Source organism: Thunnus maccoyii, chromosome 9 (genome assembly GCF_910596095.1).
Source record: "Thunnus maccoyii chromosome 9, fThuMac1.1, whole genome shotgun sequence".
In the NCBI taxonomy this organism is placed as follows: Eukaryota; Metazoa; Chordata; class Actinopteri; order Scombriformes; family Scombridae; genus Thunnus; species Thunnus maccoyii.
In genome coordinates, this window is record NC_056541.1 from 4,165,550 (window position 1) to 4,191,184 (window position 25,635).

Below are 25,635 nucleotides of genomic sequence, written 5' to 3' on the forward strand. Positions count from 1 at the left end.
TCAAAGTAGGTCTCACTACTCCGCTCCAATTTGCTGATTTACTACTCTCTCCTTTCTCAAAACGACACCCAAATTGATCCAAACCTCAAATTGTGAAATACATTCAAAACATTACTGTTTTCCAAATAAAATTTCGCCCACAAAAAAATGCGTTTATTCAGGCCAGGCCAAACCTTCAGTTGGACCGACTCTCCGCACTTGCGCACTTATAAAAAAAGATGCTGAATGTCAGTTGGAAGTAGGAGTCTCATTTGGTGGTGGTCAGTGCTAATTAGCCCGTTAGGCCCGAGCGAATTGTTTATTTTAGGTAAGAAAAAAGCCGAATATACAAGACGTTTATGTCGAGTATATGTCCAGTTGGCTGGCGTACTCATTCATTGTGTTTATCAACAAAGCCACGTTCGCCTATTTTGTGAGGAAAACCGAAGTAGCCTACCTTTGTAGTTAAAGGACGGGTTTACAACTCTTCAAAATGAACATTGAAATAGTTTTTTTTTCTTGCTATAGTCATTCCTGTTTTTCATACTGACCATTACAGGATCCCTCCATAATGCACTTACAATGTAAGTGATGGGGGGGACAAAATCCACAGTCGTGCCAGCAAGGCTAAGACGGTCGCTTAACGGGTTAAAGCTAGTGGACGTGTAATAGCTTAATTACGACAAGTGCACGGTGAGAAATTACAGTCTGTTCAAGTGTGTCTTTTCATGTCGACATGTAACTCATATTAATGGCTTTCAATCAATCAATCGCTCGTCAACTTGAGCTCACCGGTCTCCACTCTCATTTAAACAGGACAACACACAGCTGACAAGAAGAGGACAACAGCAGCCACAAAAGCTGTCATGTAGTCATGCTGACAAGGGTACATACATGTACATGCAGAGCTTGGAAAAAAAATCACACTGTGTTTGTCAGTAAACCCATATGTCCAAGATCATGTTCAGGACACCAGCAGTTACTCTTACATTCCCCCACCTCCTGTATATATGTTGACTGCTATCATTATGGTTATTATTTATGTCTCTCACACCCCTCCTTGTCAGAGCATGTTAAACAAACCTCCTAGACCCTGCAGGCTGGTTTCTGCCTTGTCCCGAAGAGAGCAGCAGCAGCAGCTCTGTGTTTGTCTTTTGGTTGGTGACAGCACAGGAGCATGTGGTCATGCAGCGGCCAATGCCGAGCCCAGAGCAGGCGATCAACACTATCAGACTAGCAGCAGCAGCAGTGCTGGCACCGGAGAGGAACTCTGCCGTCCCCCTGCAGAAAACCCCCCCATAAAAGAGAGAGAGAGAGAGAGAGAGAGGGAGAGAGGGATTTGGTTACAGAGCGGATGATGAGGATGCAGCGGGAAGGGGATGTTGCAGAGCAGGCTGCAGGGAGGCAAAAACAAACAGGAGGACAGGCTGTGTGATCCAGGACCTCAAGATGTAGGAGCCGCATCAGAAGAGCTCTCAGTCAGAGTGTGTGTGTGTGTGTGTGAACGCACCATAACATCAGGGGACTTGTTGTGTTTCAAGGATAGTGAAGGTGGAGAGGCGCAACCTGAGAAGTCCCCGCTCCACCTCCACAGAGGATGACAAATTAGTCCTTATTCAGCAAGGAGTACGAGCATCACCCTGAGGTTAGTGAAGTGCAAAGTCATACTGTTTCCAGCTGATGTGAACATGTTGTTCTCACTTATTCCATCTTCTCTTTGGCACTTGTTTTTGTCCCGTATGAAAATGAGTTGTGTTTGCACGTAGCCCAGCTCTGTTGCCGGTGATTTCCTCATGTTCTGCCACTTGTTATGATAAACTATGGCTCAGTCAGTGTGTTGTTTGTGAATGTGCTCCCATCCCAGCTGACCTGTCCATGGGGGGGGTGGAAAGCGCGGTGTTGAAGTGGGGCTTATTGTCTCTTGATGTGATGTCGTTATCCAGGATCAGATGTTGTCCACAGCTCAGCAGATGCTGCAGGATAGCCGCTCCAAGATCGAGCTGATCCGACTGCAGATTATCAAAGTCACCCAGGCTGGTAGCAGCAGCAGCAGCGGCGGCGGCGGAGATGATGGCAGTAACCAAAACAGCTCCACTCATGGAGGTCAGAATCATTGGGCCAAGAGTCCCTAAGAGGGTCACTGGATGTGAAAAAGCACATTTTGAAAAGGACATTAATTGTCAGAATTTCTTTTACATTCTCTCCTTCTAAAATTATGGATATGCACAGCCTCTGAGCATCTCCTAGTATGTAAATTAGCTTGAAAGAGACATGAAATCATTTATTACAGTCATCAAATTCTGTCTGTCACCAGTAGCAACTGCAACAACATCGACACATCTGTGATACAATTTATGGCTTTTTAGTTACAGTTAGATTTTCTAAATGTGAGTGAGTTGACTGGCTCATTAAAACAGAAATCTACCAGAAATAAGAAGTGAAAACATAATAGACAACAACATATTGGAATAATAAAACTCTTGTTGGCTTGAAAAAAAGACTTTTGAACCTCCAAAGCTCATTAAATCATTACAAATGTGTTGGGAGTTCGAGCTGGAAGAAGCCTCAGCATCTGGCTAAGAAATCAGAAATCAAATCAGCCCTCCAGCACATACTGTATGTCTCTGTACATGTTATTTTATTTGCTTTGGGGGAGTAAAAACCTCCCTTGTTTCTCTTAGAAAATGACTGTCTGCTGTCAGAGGTCACTGTCCTCTTTCTGTTTTGGAGGACCATAACTTACGAATATGAATACTTGGTGAAATTGAAACAGTGAGACCCCTAAATAACAGTTTTCAAGCTTTTACAGTTGATGTATCTCGAGGACCTTTGCCCAACAACACCAGTCTTAATCTTGTTTACTTCCTGCCGGTGTTAATCCTAATATGTTGTTTGAAAATGAATCATTCAGTTATTATTGGGTATAAACATGCCCGAGCTTTCCTCTAACTGACTAGGTGTGGTGGTATGGGTCGACCTGTTGTAACAAGCTGCAAAATAATTTGGTTTCAGTGTAGAGTTTAACTGTCACAAAACTCCAAAAAGATGGTCTTTGATTTGTGAAAAAAAAAAACAAAAAAAAAAAACAGTCAAGTTCAAAGATACTGAGTAACAGAGGAAAATATCGCCTATTAGCAACTTCAGTTCACAAATATCAGAGCTAGTATCAAAAAGCCACATTGGTTGAAACTACGCTTCCTGCCAACTGCCATCTTCGTGGGTGTTATTTGTATAATGCGGAAAGTGAAACCATTCTGGCAGCATTAACAGAGACAGAGAGTAAATGTGACATTTAACCCTAAAATGAAATATGTGCCATGTGAAAGCTCTGAAACTAAAAAAAATGACAAAAGGAGTCCTGGCTTGAAAGTAAAACGATATGAAATACGAGTCCAGTAACTCTTGTACCTCATTTCCTCGGCTCATATTTCCGTTCCCTGACCCCCGACCTCCTTTCCTCATGATTGATTCTTTATGATGTTGTTTGATCTGCAGGAAGCTTAAGCTTTCTCAACCATTGCAGGCAGTTTAATTCACCGTATCCAAGTGTCAGCTATACATGAAAATGCAAATGTTAATTCATTAAGGCCTCATTACACTCATTGCTACTCACTGCTTCGTTCACATATTTATCACCTCTACTCAGGAAAAGTAACACAATCAAAAAGAGGTTTAATAGAGGACTGCTTTGTCAGAAAATAGTGGAAATGGGCATTATAATTAAGATAAAAGTTAATATAATTTCATCTTTATGTGTTGTTTTGTCCGACCAAAAGTCTGAAAACAAAAGATAGCTAGTTTGCTATCATGTGTGACAAAAAAAGGCTTTAAATTCTTAAACTTATGTTTGACATTTTTGCCTATAGATGACTAAAACAATGATTCGATTATCAAAATGGTTGCCTTAATCTTTCTCAAATATAAACTGTTCCTAAAATAATTATTTGTTAATAAATAATTCAATTAATCTACTAATCTTTGCAGCTCTAGGTGAAATAACTGCTGTTTTTGCCTGTAGTGAGCAGCACCGCTAAAACTTTGCGCTCACTTTAAGCAGATGCATAACCTGACTACAAATGTTGAGAAATTAGGTAGAGAATTAATGCTATTTACCACATAAACAAGACTAAGGGTCTGCAGCCATGCTAGCGGCTGTGTGAGGCTGTAGTTAGGTGCAGTGACCTTGAGCTAAATGCTAATGTCAGCTTGCTAACATGCTCACAATGACAATGCAAGTATGCTGATGTTTAGCAGGTCTAATGTTTGTAAACCGTGTTTACCATCTTAGTTTAGTCTGTTAGTGTTCTAACATTTAGTTTAGAGCTGCAATGATTAGTCAATCAACTAAAAAAAATTAATCAGCAACTATTTTGATAATCAGTTAATCGTTTTGAGTAATTTTTAAAGAAAAAATACTAAAATTCTATGATTCTAGCTTCTTAAATGTGAATATTTTCTGATTTCTTTAGTCTTCTATGATAAAAAAACTGAATATCTTTGAGTTGGGACTGTTGGTCGGGACAAAAAAAGACGTTACATCTTGGACTTTGGGAAACAGCCATTGACATTTTTCTGACATTTTGTAGACCAAACTACTAATCGATCGTTGCAATCCCGATTGTGTTAGCATGCTAACATTTGCTAAGTAGCTAATTAGGATAAGTACATCTGAGGTTTTGGGGAATGTTATCAGTTTTGCAGGTATTTGGTTGTTTAAAGAAATACTGGACAAATAAAATTTTAGACCTGATGATGACGCTAAATGAAAAGTCAGGGGAAAATCAAAGTGTTTGATCCTTAGGAGGAAACATAAATGTCCAAATTTCATGGCAATCCATTTAATAGTTGAGACATTTCACTTAAAACCACAAATATAAACTTCACCGTGGTGATGGAGGAACACCAAAGTCAGTAAGATTCTCTGGGGACCATGAACGTCTGCACAAAATTTCATGGCAATCCATCCAATAGTTGCTGAGCTATTTCAGCCTGGAGCAAAGTGGAGGACTGACCGATGGACACTTGCATCTCTAGAGCTACGATAGCATTGCAAAAAACCATGCAAACATGCTCAGAAAATGTTAATTGGTGTCTTGTTATATTAACTTTGCAACATGTGAAATTTTCATCTCGCTATTTAGGGCTTTTATATATTTTAGATAAGTGTCACATAAATGCCAGAAAGGTAACAAATGTAATATTAAGACGTTTGCCTGGAGCACAGTGACATTTTAGAGAAAAAGGACTCACTTCAGCTCTATAAATATTGATTGCGGGAATGAAAAGAGTTTCAGTGAGGCTCTATGAGGATCTGTAGCTCTTCTGAAATGAATGCCTTCATACTGAAATGGGTTGAAGTGCTTTTACAGCCTCTCTCACCCTCCCTCTCTCTCTCTCTCTCTCTCTCTCAGGGATCTCTCCACTCGCTGTCAGTCCTGTGGACGCCCGATTAGCGGAGTTGCAGCACTACATGCAGAGAGAGAAGGATGCGTTGGTGCTGGCCAAAGATGTGGTGAAGCAGCTGGTGGGAATCTCATCGCTTGACCAGAAGGCACTGGCTGAGGTAGTCATCTCAATCAGTTTTCAAGTAGCTCTAGATCAGAGGAGCCATCATGTTGATTTGACTTAAAAATAGATACAGACTGGCAGTAGTGTATGCAGGCGTGTAATGTTATGGTTTATGATTGTTACCAAGTTTGGAAATTGTGTAAAACTTTGGAAACATTTGCAGATATTTGACTTCTAACACTGGCCTTTTCAACCAGCTAAAGAAAAGACGTCGATACAGATATTTAGGGATTTGAGCTCATATTCAATATTTAAAAACTGCTCATTTTCATGTCAGAAACTTCAACAAGAATTCATTTTTTTTCCTAAACTGGATTACTGTCAGGGTGGAAAAAGCCTCTGAAACAGCCTTTAGGTCATCTTGGGGCATAAAAACTCTAAACTGAAACCAGAATGATGAACTTCTCTTAGTGTTATCAGCTCTTCAAAACCAGAGGAAGGAAAATATATTTAACCTAAAATGACCACAATGGTTCAGCCCTCATTTTTTTTTGTTAAATGCTGTTTCCAAGGTCGAGAATGACCGTCTATGCTCAGCTGTTTTTAAAATGTTTTTCCGTCTTTTCAGGGAACCAATAGTTTCCATTTATTTTAATGTATAAAAATAATTTAGTAGACTCTTGCTTGAGTTGTGTAATCTATCACATTTAACATCAAGTCTGCATTCATTATTGTTCCCTGGTTTAGCAGTTTAACTGTTAAATGACATGACATCATGCTGTGCAGCCAAACTCTGTTAAAACCCACAAAATTTAAATTTTTAATATTAGTACCAAAGTCCCAAAATCTATTAGAACTGAATTTCATGGTAATACATATTTCCATAAAAGGTCAACTGATGGTGACACTACAGGAAAAGCCAAGTGATCACCAAAGGTATTGATTAATTGTCTGGGAACCATGAATTTTGGCAGAAAAACTGGTGCCAGTCCATTAAGTAGAAGTTGAGCTATTTCACTGTATAAGTAAAAACTTATGTAGCAATCTATCTAATACTTGTTAAGGTATTTCACCTTGAATCACAAATGTCAACCTGCTGGTGGCGCTAGAGGAAAACTCAAGAGAATCACTGAAGTCCAAAGGATTCATCATCTGGGGACCATGAATGTTTGTACAGACTTTCCTGGCAGTAAACAAAAGTTGATGAGTTGTTTGAATCTGGACCAAAGTGGAGGCCTGAGAGCCATGTCGCTTGCGTGGATCAAAAATAAATATAAACAAATATGAAAGGCTACATTATGCTTTCAGAAATAGTCAGCAGTAATGTTAAGTTTTTGTATTAAATGAGCTAAAATCTGCAAAATCCCTTTTAAGGTCCCAAGGAAGTAACTGAAAACATAAAATATGCAAAGAAAATAAAGTTTTTGTAAGGTTTGGTCATGATTAATCTATGTATCATACAAGTATGAAACTGTTTAGCTAAAATACTGATATTTGATAAAAAGCCGAAAATATGTTTATGTCTGACAGGGAAACTGGAGCAATACTAATCCTGTCCCAAAATACCAAACAACTGTGTGTTTTAAAAAGACCAAATATAACAACACATTGTTTATCCTCCCGCCAGGCTCAGTCCCGGGTGCAGGAGTCCTCCCAGAAGCTGGATCTTCTGCGGTTGTCCCTGGACAAATGCCTGAAGGAAAAGAGCCAGGAGTCTCAAGAGCAGCCTGGCGGAGAGGTCGACTCATCATTGGGACCACCCAAGTCTCCCCAAAACCCCAGATCCGGATGCCCCCTGTCCACATCCCCGTCCATCTTCTCCATTAGACCGGCCTCTTTAACTGGTAGAGATTGTGCTGCTTTTGAACAGTGCTGACATAAAAAAACATCAGGCTGAAAATGTTTTTTAAATGTGTCTGGAAATGAATTTTTCCACATGGGTGAGTTTTCAGACACTTAAAATATTTAAATAAGTCTGTCTGTGTGAGAAAGAAGGCCATGCTGATACTTAAAATGTGTTCAAATCTAATTAAGTATAACATTGTCTCTCATATTCAGCCTAATTTGTAGGTCAGGGATTCTGCACAGCAGCAGTTTACCTTGTTCAGTAATTACCAAAACAATGTTTTCCCTCTAAAAACACATTGCAAGTTGATTTTTTTTCGCAGGCTTTTCTCTGTAGTATCACAGATCCCCTAGTGTTTGAACGTGATTTATCATACGCTGACTTCTGGCACTATATAATCAGCACATGTAATCTGTTGGTTTTGGATGGTTCAGTTGTAAGTCAGTTTCTCTCCCCTGCATGAGGTGGAGGAAAAAAAGAAAAAAAAAAAGGTGAAAAAAGCCTTTTGATGATGTAACAAGGAGACAAATCCCGGAGTTGCTCTGTTGGCAGCGAATAATGAGAGCGAGTCTCAGAGCGGTGAAAACACTCGGGGTGATTTTCTGCTCCACAGCTGTTAGCACTACAGCGAAATGAAGAAAATGAGGATGTGAATACTCAGTGTGCAGCTCCAGACAGCGATGATTAGAGACTTTGAGTCTGGAAGATTTATTCATGCTGACAAATCAAAGGTTTTATTTTAAAATGCTGTGTTCGCTCGGTTCAACTGTCTTAACGGAGATTCATTACTGTTTACCATTTAGAAAGACACATAGTTTCATGCTGTAAGGTTTAACTATTCACTGTAGTAAGAAAAAATGCTGCAGAATCCTGCTTTTACACTTGATATAATTTAATTTAGTAGACGTCCTCATTGTAAATTGAGAGTGGAATATTCTATTATTTAAGTGGAAATGAACTTTTCTTCATTATTTTTCAGGGAAACTTGAAGTGAAGCTTCTTGGATGTGAAGATTTACTGAAACCTCTGACAGACTTGGAGCAGGAAAACCCTCCGAGTCCCTCTGAGGACGGTTCACCAGCTGCTCACAGGATGGACGGACCCTGTGGTCAGTGGCCATTTTGCATTTTTAAGCCATTTTGATTTTTTTTTTGAGTTGTTTCCCAGTCGTGTTTTCTACTGAACATACAGTAACATGAAATATTATTGATCACTCAAGCAAAATCTGATTCTTGCAGCTGCAAAACGTGCATGAATAATGAATATGAATGATATTATAGTAACAGTAAGACTTTAAAAATGACATTTAATAAAATAGTAAAACACTAAAAAGAAAGGAAGTATAACTAATGAAGTATAAACACACGCTTGTTCATTTGACAGTATGTGAACATGAGTTTAAGTGAATTAAAAGCATGTTTAGACGTGAATAGAAGTTTGATAAAATAATCTAAACTCAATGTCCATATACGAGCTGTTTCCAGGGCTTTCAATAGCAACTTAAGTTCTTCATCGGTGCATAGAGTTTGCTTAGTTGCACGCTGTTATTTTGACAAACGTTGGATTAGTTTGACTACAATTGTAACATACGCTTGTTATAAAGTCTGAAATACATGTATAAAGGTTAATCTAATATTACTAATAGTATACTTACATTTTATTACATTATATCTTCTGCCCTCGATGGTGGAAGGAGGCTATGTCATCTCAAAAAGTCATTTACTAAATGGCATGACATTTCCTAGCTATTTCCTCTAGATTGAGCAGAAAACATTATACTCGATTAACAAGTATAAACTCAATATGCGTCTCTGCGTCGGAAGCAGGACGATTGTTCAAAACAGGAAAGAAAATCCAAGGCGCTCTGAGTCCTGAGTACTTTGTTTGTTTCTCTTTAAAAAATGACTATTTGCTGTCACCGTACTCCCTTTGATCACAACTTAAAAAGATGTTTTTTGGGAGTCAGAAGCTAAAACGGTTGAGTACTACTTAGTAGAGGTAAAAGGAAGGTTATGGGTGTGAATACTTGGTGATATTGTAGCGGTTTAACCTCTAAATAACACATTTTCAACTTTTATATTTGTGTTAATCCACATATGTAGTTTGAAAATGATTGATTCAATTCATTTTATGAGTTGATAATCACCAACCTTATTTAATATTATTCAACTGACACCGAGGCCTACACACGCTCACTTGAGGATTTAGCTCGAACCTTAAATATTCCCTCCAGACATGTTTTAAGACATATAAAAATATGATTCGTGTCTTGTTTTTCCACAAAAATAATCTATGAATATGCAAATATTTTTAGTTTCAAAGGTTAAAATAGTAGACATAAAATATTCATCACACTTGTGTAAGTTGCATACTGGACCGTGATTGGCTCCAAACTAGTTGTGATGTCACAAAATCAGAGCACAGAGAAACTTTCCAGTTTGAACAAACGAATGCGAAAACAAACTGCGACATCATTCTGCACAGAGAAGAGAACGACGTCCAATTAAAGGGACAGTAAGCAAAAACACATGTTTGAGTGGACGGGGGGGGGGGGACTGAAAGTTCAGCCTCACAGAGACTCTTTATGTCATCGGTTTCACGACGGTCTCGGTCACGTGTTACTTTATGTCCCACAGCAGAGATCAACGCCGTTCTCAGGCTGGACGGCCGAGTGGTTGGCCGGACACGCTGGGCGGCCGTCAGCAGACTGAGCTGGGATCAGACGTTCTGCATCCAGCTGGAGCGGGTGAGTTCAGCCGCAGACGTGCAGTCAGCCAGTGAGTCAATCGACGGAAAATTTATCTGCAACTATTCTGATAATCGATTCATCGTTTTAAGTCGTTTCTTCAAGAAAAATGCCAAAACATTTGATGGTTCCAGGTTTTTAATTATGAGAATATGATTCTTTTCAGCGTCCTACATTGTAGTGAACTGATTTTCTTTGGGTTTTAGTCTGTCAGGGAGACAAAAAAATATATTTGATGACATTACCTTGGGCTGTAGGAAAGGATTATTTTCACATTTTTTCAGTGTTTTACATTATTTTCATTATAAATTAATCTGTCGATTATTTTCTTGATTAGTCCATTACTTGTTTTGTCCAAAAAAATGGTGAAAAATCTCGATCACTGTTTCCAAAAGCCCAAGATGATGTCTTCAAAGGTCTCGTTTTGTCCCGGCCAACAGTCCACAAACCAAAGATATTCAGTTTACTTTGGAGGACTGAAGAAACCAGAAAATATTCACATTAGAGAAGCTGGAACCAGAGAATTCAGACTTTTTTTTTTTAAAGAATTACTCAAAATTATCAAAAGAGTTGGCGATTAATGTAATAGTTTACAGCTAACAGATTAATTGTTGGAGCTCTAAACAGCTCCAACAATTAATCTAGAAAATAATCTGCAGATTAATCAATAATGAAAACAGTTGTTGGAGTTTGAGCCCTAGTTGAAACACATCCTAGTTTTAATTTATTCAGTATACAGTGTTTACATGGAACATAATGAATCCAGCTCCTGTAATCAGTCTTTGACTCGTTCACATCTCGATCACTTTCTGTCACTTTCCCCTGCAGTCGACGATAAACCCAAATTTGGCTTCTGGCCATTCTGGTCTATATAACTTCATCAGTGTTACCATTGTCGCACTTGAACTTTTATATCAGCACGCAGATCATTATTACATTGTTTATGATCATAGCTTTTGAGCATATAACTTTATTCTTGACCTTTGGAAACATTTATGTTGCAAAGTACTTTGGAGCTTTTCTGACCTTTGAAATGCATATCACAGTCTTCTTCTGCAAGTGAAGGAGGCTCAGGTGTCAAACTGTTCACTGTAGAAGACTGTAAGATGTGTTTGTAAGCTCTTGTTACACATAATATTTTGGGTTTTATTGACTAAATGCTACTGTATATCACTCAGGACATACTTGCAGACACCAGGATGTTTTCATGCACAAAAACATATTCCAAAAACCGAATGTTTTTACGTCCCTCGCCCCTCCAATCATCCCTGAACCTGAAATTAGTCGAATTACAGAAATAAGTCGCCATCGCAATATTGTTCCCTCCCCCGCAGCGGTGCTCCTGGCAGGCTAGAGGAAACAAGATCAAAGTCGACATGTTCTCCTTGTATGATAAATGTACATGCCGCCTCAGTGACATTGGCGCAGATACAAACAGCATCAGCAGCTTACAGGCTGTAGTAATACTGTATATGCTGACACACATAATACAGCAACCACAGGACCTTATAGACTGTACAAAGGCACAGAGCAGGACAGACAGGAAACACACACACACACATATGAAGAGTTACATTTGTAAAAGATATCCCGCTGTATCAGATCAATAGAAAATTGCAGGTAGTTTGACTGAATACTGTCTCCAAACATATCAGCGTATAACTCAGTCACGGGAGAACCTTAAAGTTTCTTAGATAGAATATAACCTGACACACCAGATGGTTTGTTACACAGAACCATCTGAGAAGTCGTCCTGGGACGCTGTTTGGGAAAAGGGAAGGCACTTTCACAAAATACCTCGCAGGTGATTGGATGAACCATCTGTCTATCACCGTCTTACCTGGCGAGGCAGCTGGATTCACGAGATCAGATTAGGACGCTGATTGAAGCCTGACGAGATGGATTCTTGCGTGATCTCTCGAATCCTGCTGCCTCGCAAAGTAAAATAGAATTAATGAAGAAGTTTAGTCTTTTTTTATTTACAGAAAAAAATGTTTTGAATAAATGTTTGAAAAGCAAAACCTGCTTGAAATTTTCCTACAACTGTGTCTGTCAACTACAGAGTAATAAAATGTTATATCTCTGCACCAATGCAGTTGAAAATGACCTCAATGACATGAAAATTAAAATATGACAACCTAATCAATTCATACATACAGCATATTATATGTTCATAGTCATGTGACCAGGTAGAACAGTAGGTTTAAAACATTTTTTTTTTTACAACAATTGTAATAATTGAGTAATTGTTTAGGTCGTTTATTAAGCAAAAATGCCACAACCAAAACATTTTGTACCTAGCTTCTCAAATGTGAGAATTTTCCTCCTTTTATCTATTTTACATTAAGTTTTCAACTGCTAGTCTGACAAAATTTGAAGACGTCACCTTAAAATAACAGATTTCTCAATAAAGATATTCACAAATATGGTCGCAGTCCTATTCTGCTCTAACAAAGAGGTTACTGTCAGCGCTGTAGAAGTGACTGCTGAAAAATAGATGAAGAGACAGTTGTTTCAGGAAGAATCTGTTAGCAGGAGGAGCTGTTGTACAACATTTTGTGGCAGGGATACTTTGGTGGTTTATTATTGTTGTAGTTCTGCCTTCGACCAGCAGGTGGCTCCCTCATACCTGCAGATTCATCACAGAATCTCAGACTTATTTCAACAAAGTACAATAAATGTTCAAGAGGGTTACAAACAAATAAAAGTATGTTCAGTGCTTAGAGAGCGCAGGGTTTCACTCAGTTAAAACTGGTGATCCAATTTCAGAGTTTACTGAAGTTTATTGTCTCTGAGTGGAGAAATCTGTTTTAAATTTGGGAACCTACACAACAAAAACAAATTGTGAGATCTAGTAAAGCAGTGAGATTGAGTTTATTTCTGAAGAGATGCAAGATATGCGTCAAATCTAAGAAGTGAGCTGCGTTGATGTTTATTGGAATATTACAGGCAAAATGAAAAAAGTCATACTGAAGACCAGCTGGAATCCTCAAAGCAAATCAAACCAAACTGGTATCAAAAACTCACCGGCTCAGTCACTTTCTATGTGCGGGTAACTTCCTGTAATGGTTCTTCTATCCGCTGGTTTCCGACAGTCTCGAGAGCTGGAGATCAGCGTCTTCTGGCGGGACCGGAGGGCGATGTGTGCCGTCACGTTCCTGCGACTGGAGGAGATGTTGGACAACCCGAACCGCTCCGAGGGTTTGAGTCTGGAGCCGCAGGGCCTCATCTATGCCAAGGTACACACACACACACCGCCCCGCTGGAGGTTTCATAACAGAGATTACTATACAATCAAGCTTTAATTCTAAAAGGTAATTTTATTTCAGTGGAAATTCTCAAAAAGTACGACAAAATGAGTTTCCAGAACTTTAAACCTGATTTTTCTGTCTTCATGAGTGGACTGAGTTGAGCAAAAAGCCTCTTAAAGAACCTTGACTTAAGACTTTTATTATTAGATTATTATTTCCATCATCAAAAATTGAGTTTATAAAGGTTAGATTTTAAAAAATTAGGAAAATGTTTAAACTACCTGGAAAATAATGTGGAAAATCCACCTGTTACACATTTAATGAAGCAGTGAACCTGTTTTCATTTTACACTCCACAGTTTAGAGGAATAATACTCAGCTTTAATTTTATATCACCTAGTTGTCATATTCTAATTTTTAAGCACTGAAACATTTACTCATATTTTTCTTTTCCTTAATGTTTTTTTTATTCAATATCACATTTAAAAAATGTATTTTTTTTCTCTAACAAACCATCTCAGTGTCATTTTGTGAACCTCATGCCCTAAATATGTTTTTCTCTTTTTTCTAGGTAGTTTTTACTTGTACTGTCACAATATCACATGTTTTTTACTGGAAGTCTTGACTATAAACAACTGTAAAAAACTATAAAACAACTTTCTTCTTGGTCTTGATTTTAAAGCTTCAGTTCATCGCCACTGTCGTCGAGCGGCAGCCGAAACTGAGACGTCAGCGATGCATCTTCACTAAAGAGAGAGGTACTGACAGAGTTTCATTAGTACAACTCGTGTTTGTGTTCATCGCTCCGTCTACTCTTCGTCGGTTGATTTGTTTGTTTACTTCCTTCGTCAGGGAAGAACTTCCTCAGAGCCGCCCAGATGAACATGAATTTTGCCACGTGGGGTCATGTGATGATGAGCATCGTCCCTCGCTACAGCTCCTTCACCACGTTCAGCTCGTCTCTCTGTACGACCCCCAACCTGGTGGCCAATGACACCCCGCATCCCACCGAGAAGGAGCCTCAAAACACCACTCCACTGCCAAGGTCACACGTCATCTTCAGCGTTATAATTTAATTGAATCAAGTTTAAACTGAACAGTAACCTTATTTTGTTTTTCTCTTTGCACGTCTGCAGTGAAGCTCCAGTAATCAGACTCAGCATCACTGAGGATCAGCCGTCTCCCACCAGCCTCGACCAGGGAGAGGACGTTCCCACCATCATCACCACAGCACACAAACCATCATCCGTGCCTGCGCTGCAAGAAGATCTGGTGAATAATATGATCATAAATCTGCCAGCATACAGTTTAGATACATTTTAAAATGATGTATTTTCTCTTTACTTTCATCCAAAGTGAATTTAAACAAGTGAAACAGTCGCAGAAGCTCCTTCAAACATTTGCTTTGATTGCCAACATTATAAGAAATATAATAAAAATGTGATACTATTTGATAAAGCAAATGTTTGAAGATGGTTGGAAGATGGACAAATCTCACCTGCCGGCCAAAATTACTGCCGTAGACCAAGCAAAACAATTCCTAAATGTTCCCAAATGAGGTTTGCATTTCGGTGAAGATGAACATAATCTACCTCAAACATAAAAATGGACATTTTATAGACTTTATAGAGTTTATATAGTGATTTTATTTAATAAAGGCCGATAAATACTAGAATACTAATATACTACACTAGAAATAGAGAAGAACATTTGTAAAAGTATTGTCATCAATGTTGGGATGTGATTTATGTATTTATGTTCCAAACTTTGTTTCTGTTTGCAGTCATCCATAAACAATACAGAAGAAAATGAAGATCAGCCTGTATCTGCTCTGAAGTACACACACACACACACACACACACACACACACACGTGCACTCTCCATCATACAGTAAATGTCGAGTTGAGTCGAGAGGTAAAGCTTCATTTTTCTGTTTTTGTCTTGTCATAAGGATGCAGATGGAAGATTTGAAGTATATTTCGGTTCTGGGCAGAGGACACTTTGGGAAGGTAACAGTTTCATAGTTTTTCATTTGAGCTCCATCAAAACTTTTTTCAGTGTTGGTTGCAAATGTTTTTTTTTTGTCCAGGTCCTGCTAGCAGAGGTTAGGAAGACGGGAAAACTGTATGCCATCAAAGCCTTGAAAAAAAGAGACATAGTGACTCGAGATGAAGTGGACAGGTGAGTGAAAGGATTTGGAAAGTTTTAAAGGGTCAGTTCACTCAATGTACAAAAAAAACTAGACCTGACAGCAGGTATACCAGAGTTTATGCAAACTACACAACGTTGAGCTGCATAAATTCCCTTCACCTCTATTTCAGTGTTTGAACCACGGCATGTAATACAGACTCTCCATGGCTAAAATATATCAACATGTTAATTTGGTTGAACTGACCCTTTAAACTTAACTTATTTAAATTAACTAGAACTGTTATTTATTCTGTGATCTGTTATGTCTGCCTGTTTTATTCTGTGCACAGAGTGTTTTTGAAGCAAAGTGAAAATAATAAAATTAAAACAAATCAATAACAGACTAACACACACACACACACACACACACACACACACACACACACACACACACACACACACACACACACACACAGGTAAAAAAAGCACATTTTTCTTCCAGTTGTGCTTTTTTCAATCTCAACATATGTGTCAGTTTTTTCCATCATGGTCATTTCTTTAACACCTGCCAGCCGTTGGTATTTTTAAATTTCTTATAATTGCTTTTTTACTTGCTGTTAAGAGCATTTTAATCAAGTATCTGCCCCATTAATGCATTTTACTTCATTAAAGTCTATTTAACAGAGTGAAGAAACTTTATTGGATTCTCTATTAACCAATTAGTGATTCTACTACAGCATAATAAGGACAAATTAAACACTTGCTGCGACTTAAATGAGTCTGAACATAAATGGAGACAGAGGTGTGGATGTACCAGGAAGAAGTGGGCACCTGCCCAACAGTATAACGGTTTGTTATAATTTGATTAATTAATAATTAGTTTGGAAATATGAACACAATATTAATTGAAAATCTTAAAATATGATCTAATCTTGTTTTGTTACAGCTTGTTTTTGTGCTTTTATTGTGCCTGTTTTCGTAATAAATGTGTGTTTAATCAAATTATCTCAATCAACTTGACACATATCAAACCTTGAGCCGTGTTAGTTTGAAGATGCCATGTTTATTCTTCTGTTTGCACTCTATATAATAGGCACTTGAAGGCCCCAGCAGGTTAATCTGGCTCTGGGTTTAGGGGCCCATTTTTGTTTGAGCAAAGAATTTAAACCAGTCAGAGTAAATTCACCTGTAGACCGAAGGTCACGCTGAAGCAGAAATGGGACTAGAGGTTTCTCAACATGAGACAAAACTTAAAGAAACAGTAATATCACCGTAACACATTCAAGCAACATCTAATAATCTAAATGTAGCAGACAAATCTATGAAATATATAAAATCAAAAGCAGCTTGTGTTAATCTGAGGCGTTCACTCTGCAGCCTTATGAGTGAGAAGAGGATCTTTGAGATGATCAACGCGTCCAGACATCCGTTCCTGGTGAACCTCCACGGCTGCTTCCAGACCAGCGACCACGTCTGCTTCGTCATGGAGTATTTACCAGGCGGAGACCTCATGATCCACATCCACAACAACGTCTTCACCGAGGCCCAGACCAGGTCAGTCTGTTCTCCTGTTCTTTAAAGACGCTTTGAGCTTTGATCTGAAAGCCAAATACCTGACAGCTACTTCCTGTCGTCATATCTGCTGGTATCTAAAGGCTCCACGAACTTGATTCTGTCCAGTATTATAACCTTAAATCTGTTGTTGTCTGCAGGTTTTATTCAGCATGTGTCCTGCTGGGTTTAGAGTTCCTGCATCTTAATAAAATCATCTACCGGTAAGTTCTGTAACATTTCAGCTGAGCAGCAGCTTTTCCTCTTCTTATCATCTCAGTGTCATTATTATTATTTCACACAGAGATCTGAAGCTGGACAACCTGCTGATGGATGCAGATGGATTTGTGAAAATCACGGACTTTGGACTTTGTAAAGAAGGTGATATAACTTTGCACGTTGTACATCATTCAGGTTCATCTTCTTTCTTGCCAAAATACAACTGATGCAACTTTATTTCTGTTTCATTCACCGCTTCAACTCAGTAAACTCCTGGAAGATAAACCTGCTGATTACTCAAAATAATTATTCTTCATTTTAATTTATGTTGAACTGTGATATAATTCTTCTTTCACAGCACATGTAGATTTTATTGGATGCTTAACATCAACGTATGAGAGCATTGTGTGTTTAATTTTTTAACTTATATTCAATATAAGCTGTTTGACATGTGTATACATTACCTTATATTGGTTTGCTTTCCTTTTCTTCTGTTCTTCTTGCCTCTATAGGTAATATCAGTCGAGTCTTGTAAGCCCGGCTACCTTAAAATAAAATATTCATTTTAATGGAGCTGTTATCATTTCGGCAGGGATGGGTCATGGAGATCGGACCTCGACTTTCTGCGGGACTCCAGAGTTTCTGGCTCCTGAGGTCCTGACAGACGACAACTACACCCGAGCAGTGGACTGGTGGGGGATGGGCGTCCTCATCTTCGAGATGCTTGTGGGAGAGGTTATTATCACATATTCAGTTCTTCATAGACAGAGTTGAAGGCCCACACTCTCTCCGGAAGTACACTAGCATCTTTAAAGCTGCTATAATTGATATTTTTTTATAATAACCGTGTGTGTGTGTGTGTGTTACACGTTGATTGTGACAGACACAGTTAGTTGTAGACTAGCTGGTGAACATAGTGGAGCATTTAGCAGCTAAAGAGCCAGATATTTCCCTCAGGAGTTGGTGGAGAACAGAAACAGAGCTTAAAGAGAGTGAATATTGGACTTACATTCACCAGGTGGACAGAAACACGACTCCACATGAATGATAATGTTGCTCCGTACCTGCTGGATGTGGAAATAAGCAACTGTTTGCTAACAAGTTCAACATATAAAAGATGATGATGTGTCAGTGTTGTGTTCACTACTTTCCGTTGATACCAAGTGGATGAAAAATCAGTTAATGCAGGTTTAAGTGAGTCTATTTTGTTGTTTTTTTTCCATAATTTTCTGTTCATATTCTAAGATAATCAAATTATCTTAGTTTAATTTTCTGTCTAATACAGTTGTAAATCAAGCAAGTCAATTATAAATGTTAAAATCAAATATCTACCATCGTTAAGATATTGTCTGGTCTTGATTTCCACCTGTGGAAACACTAACTGAGCATCTTTCTGCCCCGCTGTTAGTCCCCGTTCCCTGGTGAGGATGAAGAGGAGGTGTTCGACAGCATCGTCAACGATGATGTGCAGTATCCAGGGTCTCTTCCTCCAGATGCTGTCTCCATCATCCAGAAAGTAATTATGATCTCTAATCTGTTGTTCTCAAGTCACCAAAACATGCTGAATACACACAATATCAGGGATAAAACTCTTTACATGAAGTATGATGATGAGGTGAATCCAGGTGTGTTTCCTCTTTTTAAATATCTGCTAATTACTGCTGATTTTATCCGTTAATTTCCTATTTACCAAGTTTTAGAAAAAGATTATTTCCTCACTGTATGACCACTTAATTTAAACTATATGATGTTATATATTACATTACATTTCTCCTTTACTTCAGCAGAAAATGCAGATATTTGGTATCTTTGGAAATGTTGATATCTTGAGTAAAATATAAGATCATGTTTAGGGTTGAAAAGCTAAAACTAAATATCAAAAATCAAAACCTGAATATCAGGATTATGTGTAATATTTGTTCTTTCAGTGCACACTGTATGTTGGATATGTGTATTTTATTTTATTTTTGGCTGGTAGAAGTTCTTCCAAACTTGGAGTTTAAACTCTTGATACATTTTTCTGTTGAAGTCCAGCCTTATAAAATATATTCTGCTCAGAGCTGCAACGATCAGTCGATTAATCGATTGACAGAAAATGTATCGGCAACTATTTTAATAATTAATATTGATGAAAAATACAGCATATATATAATACAGTAAAAATGCCGATAATTTTCTGGTTCCAGCTTCTTACATGTGAGAAAATAAGAAATGTCATCTTCAACTGTGGAAAATTATAATGAGCTTTTTTTTTTACAATTTTCCTTCATTTTACAGACAAAATGATTAATCAATTAATCCAGAAAATAATTGTCAAAATAGATGATAATCGAAATAATTGTTAGTTGCAGCCCTAGAATACATTTGACGGTTTGTTCCTTTAGCCGGTCGTTAAATCCACCAGATTATCATCTAAAAAAAAAAACAACAAAAACAAACCGACCGTCTCTCTACAGCTGCTGAAGAAGAACCCGCTGAAAAGACTCGGAGCTGGAGAGAGAGACGCTAACGAGCTGAAAGGAGAGAAATTCTTTGAGGTAAAACACTTTCTCTCACTTTCTTTGACATCATGTTCTCTCTACAAACATGTTTCACTATTAATCCTAAAATAAAAAATACCACAATCCCTTCAGAGTATTGATTGTTGATCTCCTCGTGATTGAAGACTGTTGATATTTATTTATGTATATTACATTTTTGTTCAAAATTACACAAATTTGGGGTCAGCAGTTCATAAAAACATATGAAAGTGCAGCAACACTTTATTACTGTGATAACTATGTTGAACTTTGTCTCGTAGACCATCGACTGGGAAGCCCTGCTGGCCAAGAAAGTAAAACCGCCGTTCCTGCCGTCGATCAAAGAGTCCGTGGACGTCAGCAACTTCGACAGCGAGTTCACTCGACTCCAGCCGGTCCTGTCGCCTCCCTCCAAACCTTTCAGCCTCTCCGCCGAGCAGCAGGAAGCCTTCGCCGACTTCGACTTCTGCGCCTTGCACGGATGACAGACGAGATAAAAAAAAAGACCAGGGTGGGAAATGAATCACCACCAGCCAAACATTGGTAATTAACCGTCATTATTTATATTCATACCCCCCCTTCTGGCAAGAAAAATACTTCTTAGTATACTTAAACGTATACTTATACCACAAGCTACTTTATTTATAATGTTTTGGATAAAATCATTCATCATTAATAATCAATAAGTCCTGTTTAACTGTGAGTTAAACAGTACAGATGGCAAGTATATTGATAGGATTTCATGAAACTTAAATGCTGAATTACTTGATTAATTATTATTATATATTCTAAAAAAATAATAATTAACAATTTTCATGATTTTAGTACTTTATCGAATACAAATACCAAATATTTGCTGATTACAGACACAAATTTGAGGGTTTTCTCCCTTTAATTTACTGTTTCATATAATTTTATGTGAATACTTTTTGCAGCTGTTGGTAAAAAGATTTTTTGGAGTTGTAGTTTGTTTCAGAACAGAAAAACAGGTTAGAAAGTGAGTTTTGTAAGCCAGATATCTGAACTGCGGAGCTATTTATATTGATCAAAAAAACCTGCAGATATACAGTACATGGTCACGTTTATCGTCCACTCGACTGCCACTTAAAGAACATTTCCTGCCCTGGTCTTGAAGTAGTTACAACCAGACGAATGCAGCTCATTTATTTTCAAACAGGACAATGCATACGATCCCATGGCTGATTTTGCTGACTGTTTGCAAATCGTTGATCAAATAACCAGGCAGCATCTTTTTTTTTTTTCTTTTTTTTTCACAGAGTAAAGAAAAGTGATTGTAGCCCTTTATATTCTCTGTGGAGAGTCGATATTTTCTGACTGTTTGAGCGCAGTGTCAACCTGCAGCAGTAATACAACTGTACCTTCAACTGCTCCTGCTATGAGATTTTATTTATGAGACTTTATGTGCAGTTTTGTGCAAACAGGTGAGACAGAGTTGATGGAGGCTGGATACAGAATGCTTGGAGAATTTACAACATTATCACCTCTTTCTTCCACAACTTTATTGATATTTGTAGTTTAATTTCAGTACTCTGCAGTTATTAAATAATTGGCTACGTAATGATTGATTGGAAGTAGTAAAAACCAGTTTGTTGAAGCCCATGAAGCTGGATTTTTAAGACATCATATGAGATATTGAGTCAATTAAGTCTTGAGGTTATAGTTTGTCATGTTGTTAAGAAATACTGGTCGTTGCCAGTCCTGTTTTCCTGTTTGACGCCATCGTTGTCTGCCACTTTTCCTCTTGCCACATCAAATAATTTTGCAGTTTTTGCACCAGATGTTGAGGCAGCGACTGTGACTGGCCTCTGAACCCTCTGCAACCTGCCTTATGTTGCCTCAAAAAACTGTATAAAATGATTGTCGTTACGTCCCGTCTATCAGAGCTAACATATAAAGCTGACTGGTACTCAGTTTAATGATTCAGTTGTTTAGCAGCATTTGGCTTCCTCAATCGCTGGTGCACCAGTCACAAACGTGGCACGATTATGTAAGGTGGCAAGAGGAAATGCCTCATAAATCATGATGACATTTTATCAAACAGGAAAACTACAACAGCAAAGAGGAACATTTAGCAGACTGAACTTTACTTTGTGAAAGACACTTAAAAGGATACATTAAGCAATGGAAAATTACAAGTGCATTTACTGCAGGTTCGAGGTGTATTTAACTGAAATATTTCCATTCTATGCCACCTAATACTTCTGATCTACTACTTTCAGAGGGAAATATTGTACTTTTTACTACACAACTTTTGTCTAAAATGAACCTTCGGATTAAAATTAGCATCTGAAGATTCATTCAGAAGCTTGAGTCAAAGTGAACAGTCTCATAAGTTAGATTTTAATTTGTCTTTAGCCCAAAATAACAACTCATAAAAGTTAACCTGAACCAAATATTAGTGCTACCTAATCTAGCTAACCTGCTGCTAGCTAGTTAGCTAACTAGCCTGTAGCCTCATTTAACCAAACAAGGACACAGATGTTAATATGCTAACGCAAGTGCTAATCAAGACTAATAATAGTAATAGAAAGCTAACAGATTAATGTGGTTTGCTTGTTAACTAGCTAATTAGATAATTAAATCTGAAACATATCTGCTAACATTGGGCTTTGAAAATCCGGGAGATTTTCCAGGACCCACTTTCAGATACAGTTGTGGTGAAAAACAAGCAGATTTTGATGTGTTCTTTGTGGCTTCTTGGGCGCGCTTAACAGAGCTAGCATGCTAGTAACATCATTTTTCCAAGTGCATGCAAACTTGCTTTTTGTCAGGAATTGGAAATAGTCTCCCAAGTATTCAAATATTTACACAGATCTTTTGTTTTCTTTTTTGCTGGCGTCTCACCAATTTCGTTACCCATTTTTCACGATGTCCGTCATGACTAAAAGAAGACAGGAACACAGATGCTGCTTGCTGTACGCTGCCACCTGCTGGACAGGTGTGGATATACTGGAATATACCGTATATCCAAGTCTGTGGATCTCACTGAAACGACTTGATGAAGCCAGTTGGGATTCTGTATAACTGTAAAAATTTAAAAAAGGAAAATATGGGAGATTTACAAAAACGGGAGTATGGTAGGAGAAAGAATGAAAATACCAGAGAAACCCGGGAAAAACCGGAGAGTTTACAGGTGTGTGAAACGATTTGGTTAGCCAATAAAAAATGGACAATTTTGATTATTGGTTAATCTTTTAAGTGATTAATTAGCGAAAATGCCAAATATTGTCTTGCTTCTGCTTTGTAAATATTGTTGTAAATTGAATATATTTTGGTTATGTTTTGTTGTCAATCCGAAGACAACAGCTTCGGCTCTGGGAAATTACGACGGACATTTTTCACATTTTATCGACTTAACAACTAATTAAAAAGGATTCAGACGACTAATCAATAAGAAAAACTGTTGTAGGTAATACCTAAACACAAATTCAGTGTCTGGACTGGTGCTTAAAAGCACATTTATAAGCATTTCGTGTTTTATTTTGTCAGGGAAGAAGGTGACGATAATGTTTTATTTTAGTGCTTTTTTTTTTTTTTTTAAATTCTTCCAACATGGCGGAGTGTTGCTGTTAACCAGTTGTAGCCTCCTCGAGCATCCTGTGTGCTGGAGACAGATTCAGCTTGCTTTGTGGCCTTTGCTTATTATATTTATTTATTACATTTCTCCTTCAGAGAGGTACAGTATGTGCTGCCGTTTCTATGCATCACTGTGACAGGCTTCGCCCACTGCCTTGACCTAACAAATGAAACAAGCTAACCCGATTTATGAGTGTTCTTTTTAAAAAAAAGATATTAAATCCAAACATGGAAATGTTACATGTTAATCGTCAAGTCATTCCCTCGTAGCAGAGACGTGCGTATTCAGACATGAGTTTCCTCTTGACCAACAGTTTTCTGTTACAACAGTAGAAGTGCATGGCACCGTGGTGAACTTGTGCACTAGGAATCCTGTAATCGCTAGCAGTGTAAAAGAAGCCATAGAGAATCTAATATAGCCATAATAGTAGGAAAATATCTGTATTTTGAATTTAGCAAATCATATTCTGTGATACTGAGCTCTAATGATGTCAGTGCAATATAAGAAGAGGAAGAAGAGGAGCAGCAGTTTAAAGATACAGACAAACAGATACTGGATTTCGAAACTTGGGAGTTTAAACAAGCTGATAATATATTGGCCAATAGTATTTTTTTTTTTTAACATAAACAAACAACCTTGATAAAGATTCCATAGATATTAGTTGATTTTTTTACTGTCACCATTTTTTTACAGTTGAAAAATCAACTTGTTAGCGCTCTGGGTGGACAAACCTGTTTCTATATTACCTTTAACTTAGTACAGTTGTACAGTAGTGCAGTATATTTCTGTACTGCAGTTTCTTACTACTTATACACCAAAACCGATATATCTGCAATATATATATATACAATTATATATATGCAATAATATCGGCTAATATTGGCTGATTTATCAGTCTAACCATACTTATAGGTACCTAAAAATCCCTAAATTTAATTCCAGTTCATTGTTGATGCTTTGAAACTCATATTTTAAGAGGAGACTATTTGTTGATATGGATGAACTATTGGTCACTATTTCAAAATCAGATAGGGGACTTTAAAGAGCAACATAACACCAGATCCACTATTTCAAGTCAACAGTAGTGTACAGTAGTGTCCCTTCATGATGCTATAAACTGATTCTGGTCCCAGTCTTTAGTCTTCATAACAGAAGTTGTTTTTTTTTTGTTGAGAAAAATCAAATAATTTTTCCCTCAAAACTAAATAAATCTGAAATATATGTGACCTCGCTTTGCACTCACGGCCAGATGAACCCCCAGAATTTGCTGTTGGGCCCCTCTGCCCCCCCCCCCCCCACCTACCGCCCTCTGTGCAATGTATATGTACCCTGTCCCCATCAAGTTCCCAGTAAGTCCAGTGCAACCAGTACTCCTCCTGCTGTAGACTGGCGTAATACTTCAAACACAACTTTATTAGGAATTTGCATCATGTGACCACATTATAAACTAAAATAATAAAACTCTTGAAACTAGATTTTGACATATGTGGTTCTGCTAAATGACACGACCACAACTTTAGTGGTGAATATTCCCCCGATAAATCTACAGTTAATTAAATTATCATAACCAGTTGACATGCGGTGGACCTACGGGCTTCTGGGACAGGTGGAATTAATAACATTAACTGCATTTCATTACGGTGAGCTTGTCCTGCTGTGAAAACTCTCCTTAAAGAGGCTTAAAACTAGATTTGAACTTGAGCCAATTAAGAAAACTCTGAGACTACAGATAGAAAGGAGAGGAAGTATGTACATGTTAGAGAAAGCGGTAGGTTGCCGCTAGGGGTTGGTGGGTGCCATACTCTCAATTTTAACACAATTTATTTGTAAATGTGGGTGTTAAGTTTCTCTTTAAAGAAAAACAATCACTATCCTGCACTTGAAAGGTCACAAGAGTGAATCTCCTCAAATGTCCATCCATCCATAGATATCTGTGTCCTGCTGAAGTGTCCCTGAGTACGACACTGAGCCCCCCCCCCCCGCCTGCTCTGGATGTCAGCTACATAAGAAAACTGTAACACAACAACCAGCCGTTGTTGATTTAGCTGCTGTAGCACTTTAAGTTCATGCTGCTGAATATTACATGTTACTGTATGTGTCCCGTTACTGTATGTGTCCGTATGTATGTGATGCTTCCTGACCAGGAATGTTAGTCTGTACAGATAATAACAACATGCATATCATCAGTGTTTTAATGTATTCTTGTTGTCAATAAATACAAACAGAACAAAGTAAAAAAAAAAAAAAAAAAGTTTGTTCAATGTTTGACTCTGAATGTGCAAATTATC

General features: G+C 37.9%; 1 protein-coding gene across 5 annotated transcripts; it reads left to right on the forward strand.

The window, feature by feature from the left end:
* Positions 1-64: 64 nt before the first annotated feature.
* Positions 65-25,291, forward strand: LOC121904722 (serine/threonine-protein kinase N2-like). Of its 5 annotated transcripts, none has more exons than XR_006098286.1 (23): positions 65-307; positions 539-672; positions 796-1,624; positions 1,923-2,082; positions 5,391-5,542; positions 7,115-7,331; positions 8,313-8,441; positions 9,970-10,079; positions 13,175-13,318; positions 14,012-14,087; positions 14,182-14,374; positions 14,466-14,601; positions 15,113-15,165; positions 15,282-15,339; positions 15,420-15,511; positions 16,838-17,014; positions 17,173-17,235; positions 17,316-17,392; positions 17,823-17,965; positions 18,639-18,746; positions 19,687-19,767; positions 20,031-20,292; positions 25,275-25,291. XR_006098286.1 is itself a non-coding variant. In XM_042422602.1 (23 exons), the coding sequence occupies exons 5-23, from the start codon at positions 1,929-1,931 to the stop codon at positions 20,232-20,234; spliced, it is 2,367 nt and encodes a 788-aa protein (XP_042278536.1). In that variant the 5' UTR covers positions 65-307; positions 539-672; positions 796-865; positions 1,047-1,624; positions 1,923-1,928; the 3' UTR covers positions 20,235-21,134. The 5 variants fall into 5 exon arrangements, 3 of the variants coding, with proteins under 3 accessions (XP_042278536.1, XP_042278537.1, XP_042278538.1); XR_006098285.1 differs by lacking the exon at positions 25,275-25,291 and adding an exon at positions 21,027-21,134; XM_042422602.1 differs by lacking the exon at positions 25,275-25,291 and having other exon boundaries at positions 796-865; positions 1,047-1,624; positions 20,031-21,134.
* Positions 25,292-25,635: the final 344 nt, after the last annotated feature.

What these genes read in the sequence shown, in the direction of transcription:
- LOC121904722 (XM_042422602.1), top strand. Translation starts at nt 1,929, where the DNA reads ATGTTGTCCACAGCTCAGCAGATGCTGCAGGATAGCCGCTCCAAGATC. An exon ending in CTGTCTCCATCATCCAGAAA is followed by an intron (nt 18,747 to 19,686) that starts GTAATTATGATC and finishes GTCTCTCTACAG; the next exon opens with CTGCTGAAGAAGAACCCGCT. An exon ending in AAGGAGAGAAATTCTTTGAG is followed by an intron (nt 19,768 to 20,030) that starts GTAAAACACTTT and finishes TTTGTCTCGTAG; the next exon opens with ACCATCGACTGGGAAGCCCT.